The 24390-nt window shown below is 36.7% G+C and overlaps 1 protein-coding gene across 1 annotated transcript in view; it reads left to right on the top strand.

Annotated features, from left to right (window-relative positions):
* The window catches only part of spred1 (sprouty related EVH1 domain containing 1), a 48645-nt gene that overhangs the window by 16642 nt on the left and 7613 nt on the right, over window positions 1-24390 (top strand). The window contains exons 2-4 of the mRNA XM_006632428.3: window positions 4506-4680; window positions 10230-10398; window positions 14487-14536. Of these exons, the coding sequence (XP_006632491.2) occupies window positions 4506-4680; window positions 10230-10398; window positions 14487-14536 (394 nt within the window). The remainder of the gene's footprint in view (window positions 1-4505; window positions 4681-10229; window positions 10399-14486; window positions 14537-24390) is intronic.

Consider the following 24390-nt stretch of genomic DNA (forward strand, 5'->3'; position numbering starts at 1 on the left):
GTATGCTGTGGTTTCTGTGCAACACCTCTCTCCCAGGCCCTTTGTGATGAATGTTTGCAAGCAGGAGGCGTGTTTTTGTCCAGCTATATTTTATAGGGTGAATTGAGTAGCAGAACTTCAGGCAGGGGGTACAGCCGTAAGACTGCAGTTCCTATACCATAGTGGCATAATAAAGCTAACGGCACCATAAAATCTCATGCCATCAAGCACTGCTTTGTCAGCTTAAGTTGAAGCAGTTAAACGAGACATACATGCCACATCCTTTTGAGGTGATAATGCTATCATTTTACAGCCTGCTGATTCATGTAGATCTGGATTGAATTAAAATCAGACCTAGGACAATTAAAAATTATTTACTTCCAAAGAATGCCATTATTTGAATGTTAAAAATGTCTACTTGAACATCTTTATACTCCAGATGTGTAATTTAATATATTATTTTTTTGTATCAATACGGGGACAGTTATGTTGATCCGTAGTTGCTAAAGCCTTCTTGATGTCCTACATCATGGGTTGATCCAAAGGTAAGATTAAACAGCCATTGTAGGGGAACTGTTTAGACCTCCAAACACATTTTCTTGTTAATGGCTGAAAGTGTTTTAAGTGTAGTCAAAACAAAGCAAGTAGGTCTTTTAATGTGGTGCCCTGGTCAATAAAGCATTGGTGCTCAAATTGCGAGGCTAAATTATTTTACTCCCATTTGGGGTGATTTATTGTTCATGCCAAAAGTTCAGTGATTTAGCAGTTCACCCCCTCTGTCCTCAGGTTGACTGTGGGCCGCCCACTGGCATGTGGAGGTCAGGCTCTGGTCACTGCTCTGGGGGACAGCTGCTTGCCTTCTGGCCTTGTGGTGTGAGTGACATGGCTCCTGCTTTCTTGGCATTTCCTTCCTGTCAATAAGGGTTAGATTGGGTGTTGTTAGGGTGGGTGGCGGGGTTGGAGGAGGGGTGTTACTTGTGGAACTGATGTGGATTGTCTCTCCTCAGGCTGTCCTTGTAAGGAACAGCAAATGTTTACTTTCGTTAGGGCAGACAAAGAAAGGGGGCAATAATAGGAGCCCTCTTTTCACTAAAGTGCACCGATTTGTTAGGGTTGGGATGTGTAAAGACCTGAAGACCCTGGGCCATCTCCTGACAAGCCCTGTTGTGCCGAGATCTTGAGGTGTGAGAGTGCAGCTTCTTTAAGGGGTGGCAGGAGGGAGAAAGTGCTTCATCTGCGCTCAGAAAACTGGACTTCAAGATCTTGCAGTTCATGTAATATAATGCCTTTGTAGGTTGAGAAGTTGGAAAAGATGCATACAAAATAAAAATCTGTTCTTTTCCCGTTGAGTTTTGATAAATTAAGTCTAAAATAATTTTAAACTGTCTCCTCTGAATATTCACATTTATAAAAATATTGTTTTCATTACTATTATTCTCATTACTCTTACTGACTTATCATACCACTGAGCTTTTGAATGTGATTATATATCAACTGTATTTAATACAGTGTCACTGGAATTAGATTTATAGTGTTACCTATTTTTTGTCTTTTGGGAGCCAATCTTTTCAAAGCATTTTTTTGAGGTTTATTTGAAATTGAAGAGATGGTGGTGCGTGATGGACTTGCAATGGAATTACATGGTTACAATGGTTTGACATTGATAGGCCTTTTATCTTAGTTTTAGTTAATGCTCTAGTATTTTAGCAGTTCAATGAATTGCCCATTTATGTTATTACCTTAAAATATTCATTTGGAAAAGGTGTGCATGGTTAACATGGTTACAGTCATAGTTTTTATGGCTGGTTTTGTGTAAAGCAGACAGAATTGTAAGCACTGATTGGTGGAATATTTCATTTCTAATCTGAAAGTTTTCCTGTGAAGGATAATGTGAATAAAAGATATGAGTAGACTTCGTCACTATTGGTATTTTACAGCAAATATTCATGTTAAAAGGAGCAAAATGTTTCAGGAAATGCCCAGTTTTAGTGGGCTGGTGTGATTACCTTAAATTCAACCAATTCACACTGAAGTGGGACCCTGATAAATATTTAGTTGAGTTCAGAAATTGATTTTTTTTAGCTTGACAAAAACAAGGAAATATTCACTTAATCTGCTGTCCTATATGAGTATTAGATTCTTCAGGTGTAAGCCTTTTTACTGTTATAAGTATTCATATTTTATTTGCAATGAAAATATCCAGCTTACCTTTTTGAATGAAATATCTAGTCTTTGTAACTGAGAAAGAAAGCAGTGCCAGAGATAATGAACCAAAGGATTTTCTTTTGATCTGAACAGATAACCAACCCAAGCTTAACAAGATAAGTCAGAATGCCTGCTTAGCATAAATGCCCTTTTGTCATATGGTTGGCTTCAGTATTGAGATTTTTTTGTCCTAAAATAATATAAGAATAAATACCTATTTTAGGTACTGTGATTCCAGTAAATCGCTTTCGTTATTGAACTTAAGATTGTTCTTTTAATGAAAATGCTGTTTGTAGAAATGCAGACTATATCAGAAGGCTTGTGTGAGAGAGCATGTATCATACACAAGTATCAGTGGTTTCTTGAAAGGGCTGGGTAAGCAGGATTTTTTTAAGTGCAGAGTCTTTACACCAAGGTGTTTATAGTATTTGTTTAAAATAAAAGTAACAATCTTAAACCCTAGAAATGGAACACATTTTTACACACTTGTCTCAGATTTGCTTTATTGTGTCTGTGTGATGAAACTATGCAAGATACATTTGCCACCACTCTTCAAGGTCTAGGTCTTTCTAAGAAGCTGTGTTTGGCTTGACTCGTAGAGGTTAGGCTCAAATTGAATTTGGTCCAATTCTTTTTCCATTTGCAGATAAGGGATTCAACAGATCCAAACTGACTTGGTAGGTTTTACTAATCTGGACTGTTAATGATGTTCAGCAATATAGAATATGAAACTTCAGGTGTCAAGTGAGAATTAATATTAGAGATCTGTTCTATATCCATTCAAGTTTCGGATGTAGGTCTATAACATGGCAAAGAGAAGTGTACCATTGTAAAATGCCTCCAAAGTTTTTTTTATTGTTTAATATATAACCAGAAGTGACAGGGTTGATAAGAAGTAGTCTTTGGCAAGCATTGACCTTTGTGATTTCCGGTTGTAGATTGGAATGTACACTCCTTATCAAACTGGTATTAAAGTCACTTAAATAGTGGGAAGGGACAGAAGTTTACCATCCTTTTGTAGGTGAAAGTTTAGGAAATGTTAATCATTCAAAGGTTTTACAGGATCTTAATTGGGCTATTAACTGTGTAATGATTGTTAAAGGAATAAAAATATCTTAGCTTGGTAATCTTTTTATTTTACAAATAAAACTTATATAGTTTAACATATATAGTCTAACCAAGCATGTAGCCTAATTTCAGGTGAACAGAGCTTAGGCTGTCAGTGTGCTCCATTTGCTGGAAGTGGTTTTTGATTTATTAACAGCTTAAATGATTGAGCTTTTTAAAATGTTGAGAAACGTAGAAATGTATATTATTTTATCCTGATCTGTGTTCAGTTTGAATTAAGTTTGCTTGGTGTTGCTGTGCTTTTTCCATCAACAAAACTCTAGGACCCTTTAAGATTTTCCTGAATTTTGGAAAAGAAATTTGCAATCACGCAAACTCATCATATAACAAACATAAGTCTCATAGCAGCAAAACATAACCTCCTAAAGTAATAAATCACTCAAAGAGCAAGAAATACATCAAATGTTCTTCAGTAAGATCCCCTGTTTTCCAATTTTCTAGAAAAGGAGACTTATTTCAGAAGATGAAGTTACAGTAGGTTGCCACATGAGAGAGGACTGTGCTAGCCTTTTGGACTTGGCAATATTAACATCACTGGCAGGAAATTTGAGCAATACATAAAAAACACTTACTGTATGTAACTTTGTAGTTTCTTTTTTCAGGAAAAAAAATTTTCCCTTCTGGAAAAATTTAAAAATCTGATGCAGATATCCTCCACTGTCCCAAAAGTGTCTCCCACTAGTTCCCAGATTAATCTCTCCTAAAGAGAGATTTTAAGGAGCCTTAAACTAGTAGGCCTTCTAAAATGAGGGTATTTGCAGGAACAAATCTGCCAGACTGCCTGGCTTTGGCTGAGCAACTCATATTTATATTCACTAAGTGTAATGTGAAGATTGTGGTGCCACTGAATGTATATGGTATGCACCCACATAGAATAGTTTTCATTTATTTCCTGTTAATGTCTCATTTCTTACTTGAGGTTTATAGCTTGCTGTACTTCTGTTAAGGTCCGCTTTGTATCGTGCTGTATGTTTTTTTTTTTTTACACCTCATGCTTTGGAGCCACTGTGCTGACTACTTCATGTCTGTTTATAGTTCACCGCAAGTGTGGTGTAGATATTCTGAAGGTGATCTGTAAAACAAAAAGAACAAGAGGTTAACCAATACTTCACGCAGCACAGTAGAGTACAAAAGCAAGAGATCCATTCCTCTTTTCTGTTTCCGCTAACCTGCTCTCTTCTCCTGTGTCCCAGTGACAGTTATGCACGTGTGCGAGCAGTGGTGATGACCCGGGATGACTCAAGTGGTGGATGGCTGCCTTTGGGAGGGGGAGGACTCAGCTGTGTTACGGTCTACAAAGTCAACCATCAGGAGGAGAATGGCTGCGCTGATTTTCTCATCCAAGGAGAACGACTTAAAGACAAAACAGTAAGGCGGGCACTCGCTTCTTCTTTGTTCTGTTCATGCAAAACAAATGTGGTTGGCCTTCAGATTCCCTTGAGTTTGAGAGGTGGAGATCATCTATTTTCTGCACTGTTCGTGAATGTAAAGCTGTACTTTTAAGGAATGTTCTGAGTGGGTCTTGTGTGAAGTGCAGCTTGAGCTACCATAGACCAGATAATTTTATTTGTGCCTTATTTAAGGCTTTAGCCAACAAGTTTTAAAATTCACCGAGTGGTGGTGCACAATATGTTGAGCACTAAGAAGGTTGTGTGGACTTCAGCTGACCACGGTTTCCTTGGCTTGCAGTGCAGCAGGGACTTCAGGGATGCCCAGTGATATCGGTGAGATGTTGCTGCACCTCCAGTCAATGCTCTTCTCCTGTCTTGCACTTTGGAACCCATGATAATAGTTCTGATAGTAGGAACTTCATAGGTGTGTGCACACAGCCTCTGTGCCGTACAGAGCTTGAAGCAGTAAGGAAAAGGGTGATATCTACTCAAGCTAAAATTGCCAAGTGTATAAGTGATTAAGATTGTAAGGAAGTTTGCAAGTGAGTGGAGGTCATTTGACCAGTCTGTCCCCTTTGGGGGCTCAGTAGTCAATCGAGCCAAGGATATTATTCAGCTGTTTCTTAAAACAAATCATGGTATTGGCATCAACAGCATTGCTGGGTAGCTTATTTCACACTCCCACAATCCTTTGAGTGAAGAAGTGCACTTCCTCTTGTGCCCTCTGCTTCGTGTTCGGAAGAAGCCTGCTTATAAACGCAATCTTGATTTAAATTTAGAAGGGGACGGAAGAATGATCTTTGTGGCCACATGTGAAGGATTCAGACTGTGTTTGGAAGTTCCAGGAGATGTTTCAAGAATTGGCTAGGCGAGAGGTTCAAGTCAATTATGTGCTCGTAACTATATTAAAAAATAAACAAGATGGGTTACAAATGAGAAGGGAGTTCTGTCCTTCAGTAACAATCATGAGTGATTGTACTGAAGCAATTGATTGTTTTTTTTTTCTTTTTATTTCTTTGTACATACTACATATTGTAGTTCACATCCTCTCTATTATATTGTTACCTAAGATTCATTCAAAGTTAGACAACAAGGCCCAAATCTTAAAACCGCTGCACTTATAGCTGCTGTGATTTCGGTTATGGAGCTCCTCATTTTTTTTAGAAGTATTGTTTTGGAGAGCACTTGTTTTTTTTACTCCATAATGAGGTGTCTGAAAATAGGATCGCATGTCATAATGCATCATGGTGTCATAAATAAGACAAAGTCTAAAGGAAGAGGATGGCGGGGGCAGGGGTGCTTTTGTTTTTCCTCTTTAGAGCAACATTTTAATGTTTGGATGCCAGCGAAAGCAGAGCTGTTCCCCCACTGGGAAAAGCGGATAAACCTGTCAGTATTTGCATGGATTTCAGAAATGGAATTACTGAGACCCACACTTCCTTGGTTATATTTTTCCAAGGTGATTTCCAAACCTCAGATAGGATATGATTGTCTGTTGATCCATTGCCACCTATCATAAATAGACACACACGTGATATAAATCTGAATTGAATGAGACACAATTGACAGTTATCTTTTTTTTATTTGGCTTTCTCTGGCAGTTTTTGCAGGTAGAATGCGGCCACGTCAGGCAGCTCTGAGTGATGCAGCAAACCGCAATGAAAATGTATTGCATTAGAACCAAATGTCTTGTAAGTGTAGGAGTGCTTAAGCCAACTGTTCAAAAGCTCCAGCACCCTCTTTCTTTGATAAACAAAAATTAATTCCATGCTTTAGAAATGGAGGCACCACAAAGAAAGCAGTATTGTGACTTCTGTCAGCAGTTGCAACATACAGAATATTCAGCTACTTGCCTAACTAGGGACCAACGCATTTAGGAAAGTTGGGGAAGAAACGCATTAGAACACGCTAGGTTCAAGAGCGTCAAAGACTATTTTGGATTAGCTTTTACAAAGGGCTGACATTTGTGAAGGACACAGGCGTGCTCAAGGGGAAATGTGCAGGATATATAGAGGAAGTCTTCTGTTCTGTGGAGATTTTCAAAGTGATCTTCATCAAAAGACTAGGGTCATTTCGGAAGAGGCTTAAAACCACCTCCTTCCTGCTGTAGCCCAAGGACAGGAAGCACATCTTGAAGATTCACTGTATTCCCACAGGAACAGCTGCAAGACGGACATCGGGAATCTAAAATAACTAGTTGTTGCACACAGGGTCTGATTTATTAAAAGCAATACAGTGAGTGATGTGGGTATATTTGTCTTGCTGTTCACATGTGGAAAAATAACCATGCTCCTGATCTATATTGAGATGGAAGTGTCATGGCACATTTGCTGCCACTTTTTAATATTTGCATATTTTTCTGCAATAGCCATCTTTTGTTTATTTTTCTAGCCAGAAACACAAGATCATTTAGAGAATTGTTGAACTGTTTTTACGACATGAAAAGTCATTAGCTTTTGCCAGAAAATCATGAATTAAATCTGTCTGCATCCCAGCAGTTAAGTCACTGCATGTGGTTTGGATGTTCAGCATTGTTTTGAAAATTAACATTCAACACTTTCTTCATAATTGCAATGTTGTTTGAATTACCCTGCGAACTGATTCCATCTTTAAAGCATCATTAATAATAGCAGATGAAGGGATGTCAGGTACTTGTTAACATTTAAGTTTATTTGCCTTTCAAAAAATATTGTTTTAAATGTTAGAAGGCTCAACAGCCAAAACAGTTTCCTTTTTCTGTTTTTCACTGTGGAATTGATGTAGCTCCCCACTCGAACATCCTTAGTTTCACATGAAGTGAAAGTTTTAAGATGCTGTAAAGATCAGGATCACACAAAAACTGGTCTTTTATTTGAAACCATAAGAAGGTGTTGAATAATTTTGAACTTATATGAAGGAGCTTATGTTACCATATAAGTGCAGTAAATTTAATTCAACATTAAGTACATAATGAAGTGATAGAAGAAGCATACAGAAAGGGCTTTGAAGTGTGTCTAGGCTCTTACAATTGGCGTGTTTTTAGGGTTTAACATGGTACAGAATGTGCCGATGAGTCAGTAGTGTTTGGATACAGTTATGTCCATGTGATGTGTTTTCATCTTGAAGGCTTGAATATTAATTAGCATCAGAGTGGCCATTTATGATATTAAACCTTTTAGGCATAGAGAGCTGTCTATATTGGTTTTGTTCCCATCCCTCAGTAGCATTACATAAAAAGATATAAAATATTGTAAATGTTTAATATGTTTAAAATTTAAACTTGTGATAAACCATATTCCATCAGTTTTACTAATGCTAATGCTACAGTTTTTGTACTTGTGTATTTTGGTGAAAATATAGCAAATATTAAATGCCACAGTGGTGGTAGTGTTTTGGTCTCGCATCCTGGGTTCTATTATAGACCAGGCTACCTTATGTGGGAAGGGACTGAAGTTCTCCTCCTGTGCTTCGATAGCTTCGGTACTTTGTTTTTCTTTCACCTTACAAAGCCAGCTAAGTAAATTTGCCCTAAAATGTGTCCACACCTGCAATTAAGTTGTGTTCCATCCAAGGATATTGTCCTGCCTATACTTCTGGGATAGGCCCCGGGGTGCCATTTCCTTTACTGGGGATAGGGGTCTTTCCTGATGATGAATCCAGATAGTGCATTATGTATTATTTATACACATAGTAAGGCTACAGTGTTTATAAGTTAATTTCGTTGAACAAAGTGTTAGCCTACCTTCTTGGCTTTTTAAAGTTCTTATATTCTTACTGGGCTTTGGGCAGCATTTAAGGTAGAAGTTTCATATGTGATAGTTTGGTGTACCACTCTCATTTCTTTTCACTGCATTTCATTTGTAATACAGGTATGTCTGTATATATAATATCAGTTTTTATTCATAATAATTCTTCCATTTACAGTATCACTAAAATACTTCCCCTACTTTGAAACAGCTTTTAATGCCCTTAATAAAGCTATTGTCAATAAAAGCAAAATTGCATTTGTGCTATTTCCTACTTGCACCAGAACGTTCTGAAATCACTAGGGCATCCTGTATCCTATTTTCCCCTCCTTTTATATAGGATGGAATATTTCACTATGAATATTTAGCATGTTTGACATTTTTTCTTCGTTAGGACAATATGTTGGTGTTTCACTCTTCTTTAAGAATAGTGTTAGCTCAGATGACTTTCAAATGCACAAATACAATTTTTCCCATCTGCCCCCATTTTAATTCACAAAGACTGTTTTTAAGGAAACAAGCCTCAAAGCTGCAAAATCATTTCCTCTGCGGGTCGAGATAACAGATACGTTTTCGGCTCCAGGCAGCAAAAAGCACTGCAAGGACTAGGAAACCCAGCAACTTGAAACTGAAACAGAATTCCATTCATCTTTTTTTTTTATTTGGAACTGTTGTGAAATGTGGTATATTACCAGTAATGAGAATACTTCCTCCTCTTCCTCTTCATTTGTGCTCACCTTACTAGTGCTGGCTCCAGCCAGTCTAGTCTCCTCTGTCGGCCTCTGCTCCAGCCTCCTCCTGGCCACTGGATTGTGTAAACACAGGGCTGTGCCCTTCTGGCACAGACACAAGGCGTTCTACCGTCCTGCACTCTGCTCTGACATCCCATTATAGTGGCTGGAAGATGTCGGAAGGAAAATCGGTCATAATTCCACACTAATCTTAAGGAGCTTTGAGAAACTTATTGACTAAAAAACACAGAATTTATAATAAGTGCGAAGTGATGTATGATTTAAGCACATGCTGTATATACACAGAGAGCTGACATTTAACGCTTAAGTTAGATGCACCGGCACAATTTTACAGGTTATTTTATCTCAAAACAACAGTGCGCTTCTGAATTGCACATTACTTGAAAAGTTTGGAAAATTGTTTGTTTTTAAAATATAACTGGCAGTGTCAGAATTGTGCAGATGAATGAATAGAATGATCGAGAATACTCTATATATTTAATTCCCTAAATAGGCCCCCTTTGCATTGTAGGACTCATTTTTGCATTGTTATTCAATATAGACGTCTTATTTTCACTAGTACAAATAACCACACAGGATACATTCAATTGCTTTGCAAACAGCACAAAGCCCATAATGCCCATCTCTTATTTCATTTAATCTGTTAAGGAGCTGTCCTGGAGTTAAGTCAGATGGTCTGATTTAATAATGGGTTTTATAAAACTTACTGCTGAACAGACTACATGGATGCAGATTTTGCCAATAGGAAAGATTCCCAGGACGACCAAACTTATTCCAAGCTTACATAGATGGATGTATGTTACTGTTCTTTTACTCGATAAACTTTTTTTTGTTTGTCAGGAGCTGTTTTTTCTAGTTTGAGTGCTTGAGTGCTACTGCTGGGAAAAGTAGCCTTTTTCTAAAAGGCTGTCCCTGATCTTTGTGTTTTCACTTTTTTATTCATGTTTAATGATTATCGGGGCACTGCTTTGAACATTTCACCCAACATTTACAAGTCATTGATCATCTGAATTTTATTTGAATAGTAATTAAGTACTTTTGGCCTTCAGGTTGTCTTGGAGTGTGTTTTGAAGAAGGAGCTGGTGTACAACAAGGTTAACCCAATATTTCACCACTGGAGAATCAATGAGAAGAAGTTTGGGCTGACTTTCCAGAGTCCTGCTGATGCAAGAGCCTTTGACAGAGGTATTCGTCGAGCCATCGAGGACATCAACCAAGGTATTTTTTTGGTTTAAAATGGATGTGTTACAAACTTTATATAAACTATTCAAATACTAAAGCAGTTGTCAGACACTGAAAAAAGTGTGGGGACGGATATAAAGCTGTTTGCATTTCGAGCAGTATATACTTATAAATTGTATATAAAGGTATGTTTCCCACTGTAAATTAAGTACAGTTATACATAGCTCGTTTAAAAGTGTCTTATGACTTTTATCAGTGTACTTTTTCTGCCACAGTGATGAAAAATACTCTGCTGTGAAAGAGCTTTGTCATAGCAGAAGGTGTGGCAAAGTAGACCCTCCCAAAGTAGTTTAAAAATAGGATTGTGGGGTTTGTTATAATTCTTTCATTTTATAGAGTCTGTTATATTCTTGACTGTCAAACTGTAAATTAAATTAGGGCTTATTTATAGACTTAAATCATGTCATACTTATTTTTTATTAAATTGTGATTTGTCTTAATCATTGAAGATTCAGTAGACAGCCTCAAAATACGTTCATTGCTTTAATGTTTACCAAGTAAAACTGGTAAACCTATCTTTGCAGTATCTTGTAAAAAAAGTTTTTTAGTAATTTTTTTTTACTATTTTTGTTTTTAAAAATGATTGTGCTAAGGTACTGCACAGACAAAAACCCACATTTTATTTCAAGTAATACATTTTCGTTTTTATGATTTAAAACCAGAATGGTTATTTTGTATTTTTTTGTAATTATTTTGTACTGTCCTTGGACCTCTACACAAAGCTAGCTTCTATGCTTTTTGTCTTTCTAATGAATCCCAGAAAAGTTGGTCTTGTTCTTGTATGATGAAACACTTGTGCTATCATAACCGGTCTGTACCCCCTGAGTGCTTATATAATGTCCTAATTCAAGATTTTCTTGCAAAACATGTTGACAGTGCAGTATCAATTACCATCTTATCTAATGAACCCTTTGAAAATGTTCAGTGAGGGTTTTAGGTGTAGACAGTACTCCATCCAAACCCTAACTGGCTGGACTGGAACAACCCTTGTGAAAATATTTACTGATGGTTTCTAATTCTTTGTCACTAAGGTTATCCTTCTAGATACAAGTGCAACATTTGATATGGTCAATCACAGCATCCTGTAGGATTACATGGAACATTTTCTAGGGATAACTGGCACTTATTGGTGTTGGTTTGGCTCCCGTTTGGTTACCAAATGTGAATATATTATATATTCACTTATATATTATGCATCCATCCATTTTCCAATATAGAATCACAAGAGAGTCAGAGCCTATGTAATATACTTGTTATATAATATTCTTTATATATGTTAATATATAGTTGATTAGTTAATTGACTGTTTTACATCTGATGATGCTCAACAGGATTCTGTTCTGGGACCTTTAATACTTATTACTTATGTGTTTCCTCTTAGATTATTGACCAGCATTGATTTTTCGGTTTCAGTACTATGCAGATGTACAGAATTATTTGCAGTCCAAACTGGATATTATTTGCTGCAGTTTCTACTTTTTTTTCCAGCTGTATGTTTGATATCATAGAAGCAACTGAACTTGATATAACTGTGGAAAAAAAATGTATGCTTATCATCTCCCCATATCAGCCTTGCAAAGCTGGTGACTTCAGTGTGGTTTTTGAAATCAACACTTCATTAAATTTAAAACATTGGGTGTTACTTGTCATTTGAATTGCTAGGAATATCACAAGAACATCCTTTTCCAACTGTGGCACAATGCTCTGTCAAGTGCTTCACTTTGCCTTGGTGATGGTTAAATATTGATACATTAATTTATTTAATCAGGATTATTCTGAGTCCTTAATTTTTCTGCTCTTTCTAATTCTCTAAACAGCCTTTTTTTGACCTTGCTCTTCTGCTAAATAACAGTAATGTGCATTGGCATGACTTTTGTCCTCTGTCAATTGCATGTGCTAGATCTCTTTGAACTTTATCGGGGACTTTAAAGGTTCCCTGGAGCACAAATAAGGCTGGACTGAATGGTCCAACTTCAGGTTATTTTAGGAATTTATTGCAGTCACAGAATTGAGCTCTTACCCTTATATCTGCTGACACAGGCCTTCTTCCGGTACCAAACACCAGGGTGTCCACAATGGATGACGAAGCATCTGTAAAGCCACTGTTGACATTCTAAAATCTTGATAAATAAAAGAGACCTATCTCTTCACTTAAGATTTTAAATATGTTTTACTGTACTTTCATTTTATTTATGTTGATTGCATGTGCTGTTTTGTGCTTTGAGTTTCCTGTGAATTGTGTCCAGAAGAGGGAAATGAATTTCATCCATTCCAATAATGTAAAAGAACCAAAATAACATATGTTCCTCAGTTGCCTCCTGCAAACTACAGAATATATACATAGATTTGATTGTAAATGTTTGCTTACCAGGTTTAGAGTTTTCTCATGACATCAGAAATCAAAGGTTGACCATTGTTTTCAGCATTTTTAATTATTTTAGGTTAGTACTTTGACCAATTTTCAAGGAAACACGCATTGATTACTGTTCCTGTCATTTGTATAATTTGTAAAATAGCCTAAATGTTTTTGAACCTTTTCTAGATATAATCTTTATTACTTCTGGCATTCCATGAACTGGTTCTCTTTGTACTGACCTGTACCAGCCCCTCTGTTTATCTTATCACTCTAAGCATGAATAAGATACTGTATAAGATACTGACTTCCTGTAGAAGCCATTCACAGCCCTGCATTGAGTTTGACACAGCAGGTTTCTGATGTGCTGATAAGGTTTTTTAGTAAAATGCCAAAGGTAACATGCATGTAATTACCAGGGAGACAGTTTGGCAGATTACCATTGCCTGCAGTGTTATGTAATGCGCGTGCATCTTTTCATACTTTGAACCCCAGGGACTAGAACATTCAATAGTATGGAAAGTTTTGTTTTAATGGTCAAGTTGGAATTGGGTTGCTGTAAATCACAATGCTTTGTAATGATTATTTCAGAGTTGGCTATGTTCCTGGAAAATTTAAAATGCAGATCAATCTATTCTGTATATTGTATGCTCTAGAAATTAGGTAAAAGTTTTTTTTTTTCTAAGGAATAATAAACATGAAAGACCTGTAGCTGAAATGCTCCACCTTAGGTTTCATGGCTGAATTGTGCAGTAATGTCAAATGATGTACAAAATTCTTTGTATTCCTGTGCATTGCTTTGTGGGCTGCAGTATCAACTTTGCAGTTCCCTGTTACCATGGCTACTAGGTACACTACCCTTACGTCATTCAGTCTCAGCTGACACAGCTATATGTGCTGCCTGCAGTTTAACTGAGGCATTAAGCAGCTGGACAAAAGGCTGAAATGAGTCAAAATAAAAAAAGAAAAACCAAATACATTGGAGACATGTTCAAGGACAGTTTGCAGTGTTGTAGGTGTGATTAGTTTTGATTTGTTAAGAATATATTCAACGCTTGGTATGATTCATGTACAGAAAGAAGTTTGACATTCTCAAAAGAAATAGGAGTTTTAAGTATTTTAAATCTTAAAATTATTTTAATACTAGATAGTTGAGCCCTAGCATTACTTAAAAGGTAGTGCTTTTCACCTTTTATTTGAATCTTATTGAACATGGATTAAACTGAATCTTTTTTTTAAACTCTGTATTTTTACAGATTAAAAAGCTAAGTGAATTCGAGTCCCTGTGGTGTTAGATTGTAGAATGTTCTTTTCTGAACTTCCACACAAGAGCAGCTGCTTTTCACACCATCTCAAACTTCTTAAACTACTTAGTGGAACTTTTTTCTGAGACCAGAATCCTAGTGTGGAAAATATACTATGCAAACTATAGCTCTGATACAGCATAGCCAAACATACCTAAAAGGTATGTTTCTGCCATATGAAGTGACGCCGAAAAGTTGTTTTCTTTCTTCTTTTTTTCAGCATGGAATACACCTATTACTTGTTCCTTTGCAGCCTACACATGCTGACGCAGCTACCCACCTGAACTATTCAAGTTTAATAGGACAAGTTACTAGTTTACTTCGCAATGTTTACTGAAATGTCAGGAATATTTACAAGGGTGTGGTGAGCAAAAAATGTCTCTGAATCCTTTATATTTTTATTTTAGGTTGCCCATCATCTTACAGCGAACCAGAAGTCCCAGAAGATGGAGTACAAGTAAGTCAAATCATGTTGTTTTTATATTTAATAGCAATTTGGTTGGTGTTTGTGGTTTTTCTTTAAAAGAAACAGAGCATTTGGACACTATTTGCAGCTTTATTTCAACACTCAAAAACATTGAACTACTGCTTAGGAAGATGTGTTTAATATTCAACTTATTTTAACTGGTGTTTGATAGAGAGCTGTGCTACACTAGTAGGTATTGACTGACAATATTACTGACTCAACATTACGGTCCACTAAATTTTTCCAGTCTGTCAATTAAAGCTTTTAAAGAAAAAAATGAATTTAGCAAATAGCAGATGAATTTATGTAGTCTGATGAGGCAGTAGTCCAATCCATAGGATATAGCTAAACACTAATCTTTTTTGCTTGATTGGTAAAAGACCTACATTTCACAAGACCCCAAACATTATGGTTTAGTAATGACAGCCTTTTTTTAAACAAAATGGTCAAAGATTCATCTCAACTGACATTTTTATATGGTCAGATATTTCTAACCAGTGAACCACATACAGTTCAAGAGATGGAGTTAAAAATTGTTGTCTGTTGTGGAAAGGTAAGAAGAAATGTCTAACAACCTAGAACTGTAGAGTCTGTTGAAGGTTCATATGATGGAAAAAACACTGATGGGTGTGGTCAATGATTAATCTGGATATTAGTTATTGTCTCACTCCTAGACTCATATCCTATGAAACAAGTTCAGTGAATGCAATGTTTTTGATAGCTTTTATTTTAAAACTAGTTTTTCATTACCTCAGCACTGTTAATTTGTGATTTTTGGTCCTGTTGTGTTGATATGTTAAAAAAAAATCCCCAAGGAGGCTGAATTAAAAGGCAGTTTTAAAGCTTCATAAGCTTTTTTGTGTGAATGAACATTCTTTTGGAATACTATGACTTTATTTTTAAAAGTTTAAATGAGCTGCAGTACAAATACTATTTAATTTCTTTACAGTTTGCATTAAATATCAGCTGGTTATGTGCTCTGAAGCTTGTAATTGAGCCCTACCTGATCTGTTCACTCTCTCAGACTTACCTGTGGTTTTTAAGGAATGTATGCAAGGTGATCACGGTGTCTATACTTTACATGTCTTTGGCAGGTAATGAGTCGTTTCCAGGCAGGTGTATTGGCATGAATATCAAGCCACAAAATACACTTTGACAGTTTGAGAACTACCTCTCATCTTACTAACCCCAGGGAAAGGAAGGATGAGTCATGCATTTAGGTATTTAGAGCCATCTCTGTTCTGTGGCTTCAGGCTAGTCCTTGACTGACTAGTTCTTTGTTAGGCTTAGGAAGCCCAGTTTATGCTAGCCTGATTAAAAAAACAGCCCTGTGATTTACGCATTGACAGAAGTGGGTTTGCTTTCAGCAGGAAGGATGTTCCGAATGGTGTATTTTATATAGGAATGCATATACACATGCACCCATTTTATATTTTATATAACTTATAAAATTATATTTTATTCATAACATAGCTTGAAGTGTTATAGAAGGAACCTTATCATAAATGTAAGTTTTATAGGGCTTGGGCACATATGTAATAATAATCAAAAAGGTTGCCTTTATTTCAACATTTGGCCTCAATTAAACACATTGGTGCAGTTATTTGTATTTTATTCAAATATTTCAGTGTCTATGTAGGTATTTACACATTCTTCAAAAAAGGCATAATTCCTTGTATGTAATAATAATAATAATTGCTTACACTTATATAGCGCTTTTCTGGACACTCCACTCAAAGCGCTTTACAGGTAATGGGGACTCCCCTCCACCACCACCAATGTGCAGCATCTACCTGGATTAAAGTCATCACAGAGCTGGATAAGAAATCAGTCTAATGCACATTTTGTAGCTACTTACAGACAATGTAGTTGTACTATAAAAAAGGTGATGCCTTGTGCTGTCGTGCTTTAAATGTACGTACCTCAATGTTATTTCCATATTCACTGATAATGATATTTATAATGTAATTGCAGGCTCAGTTGTGAAGAATAAAATGGTTGCAAAATTGAATGTTCCCCTTTACAGTGTCATCTATTTTTTCAATTCAGTATGTGGAATGAGCCCTATGGTTCACATTCAGTGGGTATAGAAAGTCACCACCCCCTATTAAAATGTTCACCTTTTGTTTCCCTAAAGCCCAAAAAGAAGACTAATAAAATAAGATGTTTTCTAGTTTTATTTAGAAATTGTACATTGTAGCATCCATGTGGAAAAAAAGCAAAATTTCTGAAAAAAAAAGTAGAATACCTGGATTGGATAAGAGAACAGTCCCTGAGTTAATACTTGGTGGAAACACCCTTTGCTTGAATTACAGGCTTGATTCTGTTTGGATACATCTCTACCAACTTTGCAGGAATATTTGCCCTTTCTTCCTTACAGAATTGTTCAAGCTCAGTCAAACTGCGTGGTGACCGTTGATGGACTGCCCCTTTCAAGTCATTCCAAAGATTTTACGATGAGATGTAGGTCGGGGCTCTGACAAGGCCATTCAAAAGTATTAGATAGTGCTTAAAGTATAGATTTTCCTTTTCAATCATTCCGAAATTAGTATTTCTGTTAGTAGTATAATTCTTGTTTACTGCATGCTTATATATAGCTAATATTGATACACACCTTTCAGTTAGATGTATGAAATTGAGATATTTGATCTCATTTTCTCCATGTCTGCAGTGATTTGGCTGACTTACAACAAACCACAACAAATTCTGTATGTGGGGTCACCTTAGATTCCCTCCAAGTTGAGACTTGTTCAGTTTTATAAAGCTGTTAACACATGTTATCTTTTCCAAAAAGTGTGAGCATCCTTTGTCAGGCTTTGTTATCCCTGTATATTTTTCTTCATTCGTGTACTTGTAGAAATCTCAGAGGGGAACAGTGCTGTATTGAAATTCATTGGGCTGCATTTGCAGTTCTGGTACATTATCGTCTTTGCAAGTAAATGGGTGTGAAAAAATTAAAGTTTTAGAAACCTGAAATTCTAGCAACAGCTTTGTAGTGAATGCTGCATATATTGCAGATGTTTCACATGCTTCCCTGTTTTTACCTAAATTTACCTTTTTAAGGTTTTGCAGATGAACAAGATTAGAAGCAGCTTAAAGAACGACAGTCTTTGTTCAAATGCCTTAATGCCGCCATGCAGTTAATAAACGAGATGTTCTTTACCCAGTAATTGCACATTCAGACAACTGGGTAAACTGGTCAATGTTGTCCAGGAAAAGAATATCCCAAAGTAATTCCTTGTCTCACAGTAGCTTTTAAATTCTCTTTTTCATGAACTGTTTTATTATAATTTGATTTAACCACCGAACACCCTGGTGGTAAAGCAACCTTGCATATTCTGCATTGAGTTTCTCCACTGTTGCTCTAAACCAGTGGTTCTCAAACATTTTAGACCAAGTACCACCCCTGATCAAACCAAAGCACCCAAGTACCACCTACAAGTCATCTCGTAGGAACGACAGAAAATCTCAATGACCAACATGAGCGCGCGCACAGACTCACACGCATAAAAACTAAAAATAGCACTGAGTCCTTGGATAATTTGGATCGTACCGCCTTGTACCCGTTTTCCGACGTTGCTAACACTAGGAGTGTGCTCTCTGTGTCAGGTTCAGCAGCAGAGCTAGTGTCGGAGGCAGATGTATAATCCTCCTCGTTCTCACCATGTGTGCATGATCTATCGGAGCTGGCGTCGGAACTCTTGGCGTCTATTCCTTTCAGCCATGACATAATACTTGATTTTTGTGAGGTATTCATTTTCGATCAATTGTTCTGTTGGTGAATGTGGCGCTGTTGAAGAAATTTTTCTCTGTGAAACACACAGAGATGCTTGGTGAATTTTTTTCAAAGTAATTAACCTAGAACAGTGCTTTCCTGTGGTTACAAAATTAGCAGTGGTCCAAAATCAGGCACATCCTCCTATCTCCCTATTTGCTAAAGATAACTTATTTTAATATAATTGGTCATTTAGGTTCATAGCATGCATTCCTATGCAATGGTGTATATATATTGTAGCCCTTGTGTCCACTCAAGTATAAGCACACTGTATCGATGTAGCTAAGTACGTACAGGTAGGTTGTGCATTTGACAAAGAAACTTATTTTATTAAAATATGAAAACCCGTCTCAAACTTTCTGAAACCGATAAAGTAAATTACAGATGAAAAATTTACATAGTTTTTAATTATTCATTTAAAAAAATTATGAAGATGTTAGCGATTTTTTAGGCCAATTCCACTATTTCCCTATACATTTTGACTAAGTCAATCCTCTCAGTCAGGCATCTTTTCCCACGCTACCGTTTGGGAAACATATATGCTATCGCTGATGGGCCATATTCAAATAATTCTGATCCTGTTGTATGACCCTTGAGGTTCTACATCCCAGTCAGTTCTTGTCACTTATAATTTGTTATTAATGCCATTAAGAAAGTAAAAGGCTGAGCTGTATCAGATACTCTTTTTTTCAAAGGTGATCAAAAACCTCTTTCTCTTTTACACGGCTCCTTAGAAATCAAAATGTCCAGTGAAAAACTTGTTGTTTCTAGAAGTGTCCTAAGATGTCTCACATATGTTGAATCACTATTTCTTGAAAGGTTGATAACTTTTCCCATTGGCCCTTACCAATCATGGCCTCCTAATAATCCCATCTATGAATTGGCTTCATGATTCTGTTCTCCTCCCCACTGATAGCTGATGTGTGGTGAGCGTTCTGGCGCATTATGGCTGCCGTCGCATCATCCAGGTAGATGCTGCACATTGGTGGTGGTGGAGGGGAGTCCTCATTACCTGTAAAGCGCTTTGAGTGGAGTGTCCAGAAAAGCGATATATAAGTATAAACAATTATTATTATTATTATTATTATAACTTTGATGCTTACAATGTTTTGGAAGAAAGTGGAATACTAGTGTGTATTTTTTCTTTATAAATTACCAATACCAGCCATATACAGTTTACAAAATACGTTTATATTCCTAAATTTATATAGTTTATGACCATCAGACGCGTTATGCTCCTCTTTTTTTTATGCTCATCTACTAAAATTTCCCTTTAGTTGTAAAATGTCTTATAAATATTCAATACTAAGCAGATTAAATCATGGACAGTAAAGAGACTAAATGATTAAGTCTTTTCACTAACAACCAATTTTGGCCAGCCAATCACATACTGCGGTACAACACAGTGACCTGTGGGTAATTGCGTGCGGTACGGGTTTGTACCGCGCATTTTGAATGGCTGCATCTGTACTTCTTTAAATTTTGCCATTTTTCCCAAGAAACCCTAAAATACCATAAATGACTTGGGTGACAATTTCCAGCCCTTTTGATCCTCTCCTAAACATGTTCCGCTGTACAGAAAAGTTATTTTTCAATTTGCTGGACTGCTCTTTTAGCACAGGTCCTGTGTATGTGGAGTGTGAAGAGGCATTTTCTTTTGTAATGTCTTCTAGTATTGTACTTCTTCATCACAGCAACTATTTTTGGCCTATCAGGTAAACTGTTCTTTAACTTGAGTAAAATGTAGGCATCAATGTCACTTGCAATGGTTTATCTGTACCCCAACTAAGTTTTCTCAGCCAGCTCATTTTGAAAACGCTCTCCCACTACGTATGGTATGCAAAATGTTATGCACAAGTAACATACTGTATGACCATGCATGAGACTCTAAAAGATTTGCAGCAAACAGGCAGTTTCTAAATAATTGTAATATGAAAATACTCTGGTAAAAATGTTGTCCGTTATACAAACGTTTACAATTTTATCAACTGCTTTTGAAACCAGTTGGGGAGGAAAAAATTCCAACCCAGAAATTAATATTTACTGAACACCTGTGGGCCAAACGTGGAGTCACAGGCTTAAATACTTTGTTAAATAAGTGTTAAATTTATCAATGTAAATTTGTCAGTTTTGTGGAAATTCAAGATTGCTGAGTCTTCGGTATTTAGGATTTCAGTCAAAAAAACACTGGTGTGTTGTCAGTTTGGATCCATCGCTTAACTGGAATTTCTTGGTTGAGGAATATCAGAAAACCATTTTTTTCAAATCTTTTCCCTTTAATCAAGGATTTGTCCTTGAACTTCTCAAACTGTTAGCTGCATCACTAAATGTCTTGTATATTTAACATGTTTTTAAAACACAAGAGGTGTTAGAAGACAAGGTTGAGCAAACATCAGTGATATCTGAGGGTAGTGATCAGTAAGAAATCAGTCATAGCAGTTCCAAATAGGTCTTAATAAGGATTTTGAAAATAAACCACTCTTGTAGTTAAAAATCTTGTTAATCGTGTTGCCTGTACATTTGCTGTAAAATTGCTGTACAGCTGCTGTATAATTTTAGGTTTTGAGAAGGGTGCTAGATAATGTTTTTTAATTTCAGTGGTGTTCTTTTAATATTACCGTACGTCTTGATTTAGCTGTGGTTAACCGTCTTGAAGTTAAAATGGAAGTTACCTATACCGTCGTCTCGAGATGAAGGATTGAAATATTTGCTTCTTTTGTGTTTAACAAGCTAATAAAGTATATTTGTGGTACAAGTTCTGGACAAGGTCCTGCAGAACTCCTAAAATCACAAAGCATGTGGTTAGAATGTGCTTTTAATGCCTGGAGCATCAGAACTTCCCAGTGTTTTTCTGGCAAGCTTTGCCCACCAGCACAGTTCAGACTGCACATGTGACGTGCTTGGCCGCTGACTGTAACATCTGCCTGGAAAAACTTTTGATCTTTGGGAACTGTAGAGGCTCTTCTTATCCAGGAGTGGAGTGGGACATGCCAGGCTTTGGCTGAAACTTATTTGATCAATGAGGTAGTGCTGTATTATTTAGATTGCCACAATTCAGTGTCACCCAGCACATGCCTTTCTGAAAGTAACCCCTCTGCACTGTTGAGAATGTCTTCCTTACCTTTGCAAATAGAAATTTAATCACTCTTAAGGATGGCCAGTATTTTATGAAAGAAAATAGTTCTGGTAGCTTTGCTTTGTTAGCGATCCATTATGAATGTGTCATATGTATTTGTTGTGCTTCAGTGGATAAGGGTTTTGTTACTTTTTTTGCTATATTTATTTTGAGAATTTTAATCTGAAAGATTGTGATTGAAAATCATTTCCTTGAAGTCTAAAGAAAAGTTTTTTGTTATTGTTATTAAGGGGCAAGAGGTGTTGTGGTGCTTAATTGTGATGTTTAGAGGTACAGTTGTCTTAACCAGATTGTATACTAAGTTGAGAATTTAAAAAAACATGTTGTCAGAAAAGGATTTTTTTCTCCAAATCCTTATTGCTGAAAGGTAAAATGCTTTGACAGGGTTATCTGTTAACTGTAGAATTTACTGTTTCTGTTAGGTTTGGTAAACTTTAAGAAAATAGCACTTATCAAATGTTAACCCTACATTCAAAATGCTCCCTCCTCAAGAGTGTGGTAGACTACTGAGTAATAAATTTAAAATTTTCAAAAAAAATAGCTTTAGTACATTTTAAAACAGTAGCCTAATACATTTTTAAATTAATTCCCCCAAAAAACACCTCGCCTTCTCACTTCCATAATGAGAAACTTTTGTAATCCATTGCCCTTTTCTGGGTTTGAAGCGCAAAATGTTTCCACCTTTTGTCAAGCATTCTTGTCAGATTTTGTCTGAATACTGGCCAGCCATGCTGTTAGTATCACATGGCTTGAGTTTGTCGTTTGACGTAGAAAGTTGTGGAGGTTCATCTCAAATGGCATGAACATCAGTTAGTATTAATTTTGATTCTTCATCATTCTTTGTGTCCTGCCACCCTGAGGATTTTTGTGGTGCTGTCTCAAGATGTGTAGACTATAACATCTCCTTCGCTGTCAATGTCCAGAGCTAGCCACCCCTTCACAAAATAGAAAGAGCTGCAAAGCTGTAGGGTAGCTTCTTTGTGCAAACTTGTATTATTAAAGTATTTAACTTTTATTTAGAACTGTTGACAAAGGGTTAAGGTAGCCATTCCAGAACCTGATACAACTATTTGATTCTCCCAGTTTCTGGAATGTTTAATACAGAATAAACCATGCCTTAATCATTGATATCTATGGAAATGGAAATTGTTTTTATAGTAATTATCCTATAAAAACAGAAGCCTGGAAAAGCCATGGGTGGTGGGGACTGTTATGTCTTTGTGTCTAGAGACCAGGATAGTGTTAATCTCTCTTGTTTTGAGGAACTGTCCTTCCAGGACTGCAAAAATGAACAGAATCTACAATACCTTTGTTTTTCAGTGAATACCTATTCTGGTGGTGTACATGGTTTTTCTTCTGGATCCCGAAAACATATTGTCTTCAGTTTATCTTTGCCTTTTTAATTCAGCAGATTTGATGTCTTTAAGAATTCTTGAGCCAAGTTCTACTCCATCAGCCACTTCCTGACCGACGGGGCCCTGCACCCACTTCCCTCCCCTGTGATACCTGACCACACTCTTCCGTCAGGCTACACCCAGACCACAAATCCCCTCTTGCATCGTGCCCTTCTTTCAGATCGCAAGCCACCACTTCTCCCTTCACTCTACTTCCACTCCTGTTTGCAAAATATTTATATTTATATAATATAGGCTCAGAAAGATAATGTGAAAAATTACAGACAGGTGTTGTTCTGTAAATGTCCACTGCTGGTTGTATTTATGATGTGATGTCACTTAGAATTATGCACGAAACTGTAAATCCCTGTAATGGAACCCGCAAGTAAAACATTTGGAAAAGAGCTGATGTTTGTGTCTTAATAGGGTCATGTACCGTGCTTTCTGGATTTTAGGGTATTTACATTGCCATAGATAGGTGATTTTGGTGGTGTGTTTTCCAGCTTAGAAAAATGTTACATATGAATAAATGACAGGAAGACGCAAAGGCTCTTTTGCTTATACGAGTTGGGGTGTACCGCCTAAACCATAGGTAAATCTCTACTTGTTGGAGGTGCTGAAAAAACAGGTTAATGTCTTGTGGGAATAGAGCTACCAGGAGGGTGAGTGCTTCTGGGAAATGTTCTGTTTTTCATCTTTGCTGCTGTGGGTGCAGCCATTTTAACAGCTAAAGGGCTGCCTTTGCTTAAAACTTCTTCCCAGGGGTTTATATGAAGCAGGGGGACTAGCTAAAAGATCCTGTTAAGCCATCTAGCACCACCATGAGATCTCTGTTCATACAGGGAAGTAAGATTTTTAAAGTGCTCTTTTTATTTATACGTACAGTACTAGAGGAAACTCCCTAGCAACAAGAAACAGATGGATGAGAGCTACAGTACAATTATGTGAGAGCCAGGGAACAGCTGCTTTTAGATGAAGCAGCTCTATCTAGTAGGTACTCTTTTTGTTTCTTCCTGAGAGAGGCTGCCCATAGCCACTGCACCGTTAGCCTTGTTAGATCTTCCTGGATTAGAGAAGAAGGGGTGGAGCTTTTGTTTTCACATGTATTATTCCATCCAGGCTAATAACATGACACGCAGTAGCCCGGAATAAACAGTGACTGTAGGTACATTTTAAATAGAGCAAGTGGGTGTTTTTAATATAAACATCCCCCAGATTTTTTAAACACAATCAGTAACAGTGGTTGTTTTGTGGAAAATACAATAGTCTACACTTTCTGAAAGTTCAAATATATAAACACAACAGAAAATAGCCTACATTTTACGGTTATTGTTTCAATTAAAAATACATATATTACTTTGCCATTTGCCATACCTTAAATATAAACTTTTCATGTCTACATAGTCATGAACCTAGTGGTTTCTCACCTGTTCAGTACATATACGGTTTGTAATTCTAGAAAAATACAAATAGATTGCAGTCTTTTTATATACATAAAATGATCCTGATCTGATGAAATGTAGTTGAAACATTACAAAAA

Source organism: Lepisosteus oculatus, chromosome 8, assembly GCF_040954835.1.
Source record: "Lepisosteus oculatus isolate fLepOcu1 chromosome 8, fLepOcu1.hap2, whole genome shotgun sequence".
Lineage (NCBI taxonomy): Eukaryota > Metazoa > Chordata > Actinopteri > Semionotiformes > Lepisosteidae > Lepisosteus > Lepisosteus oculatus.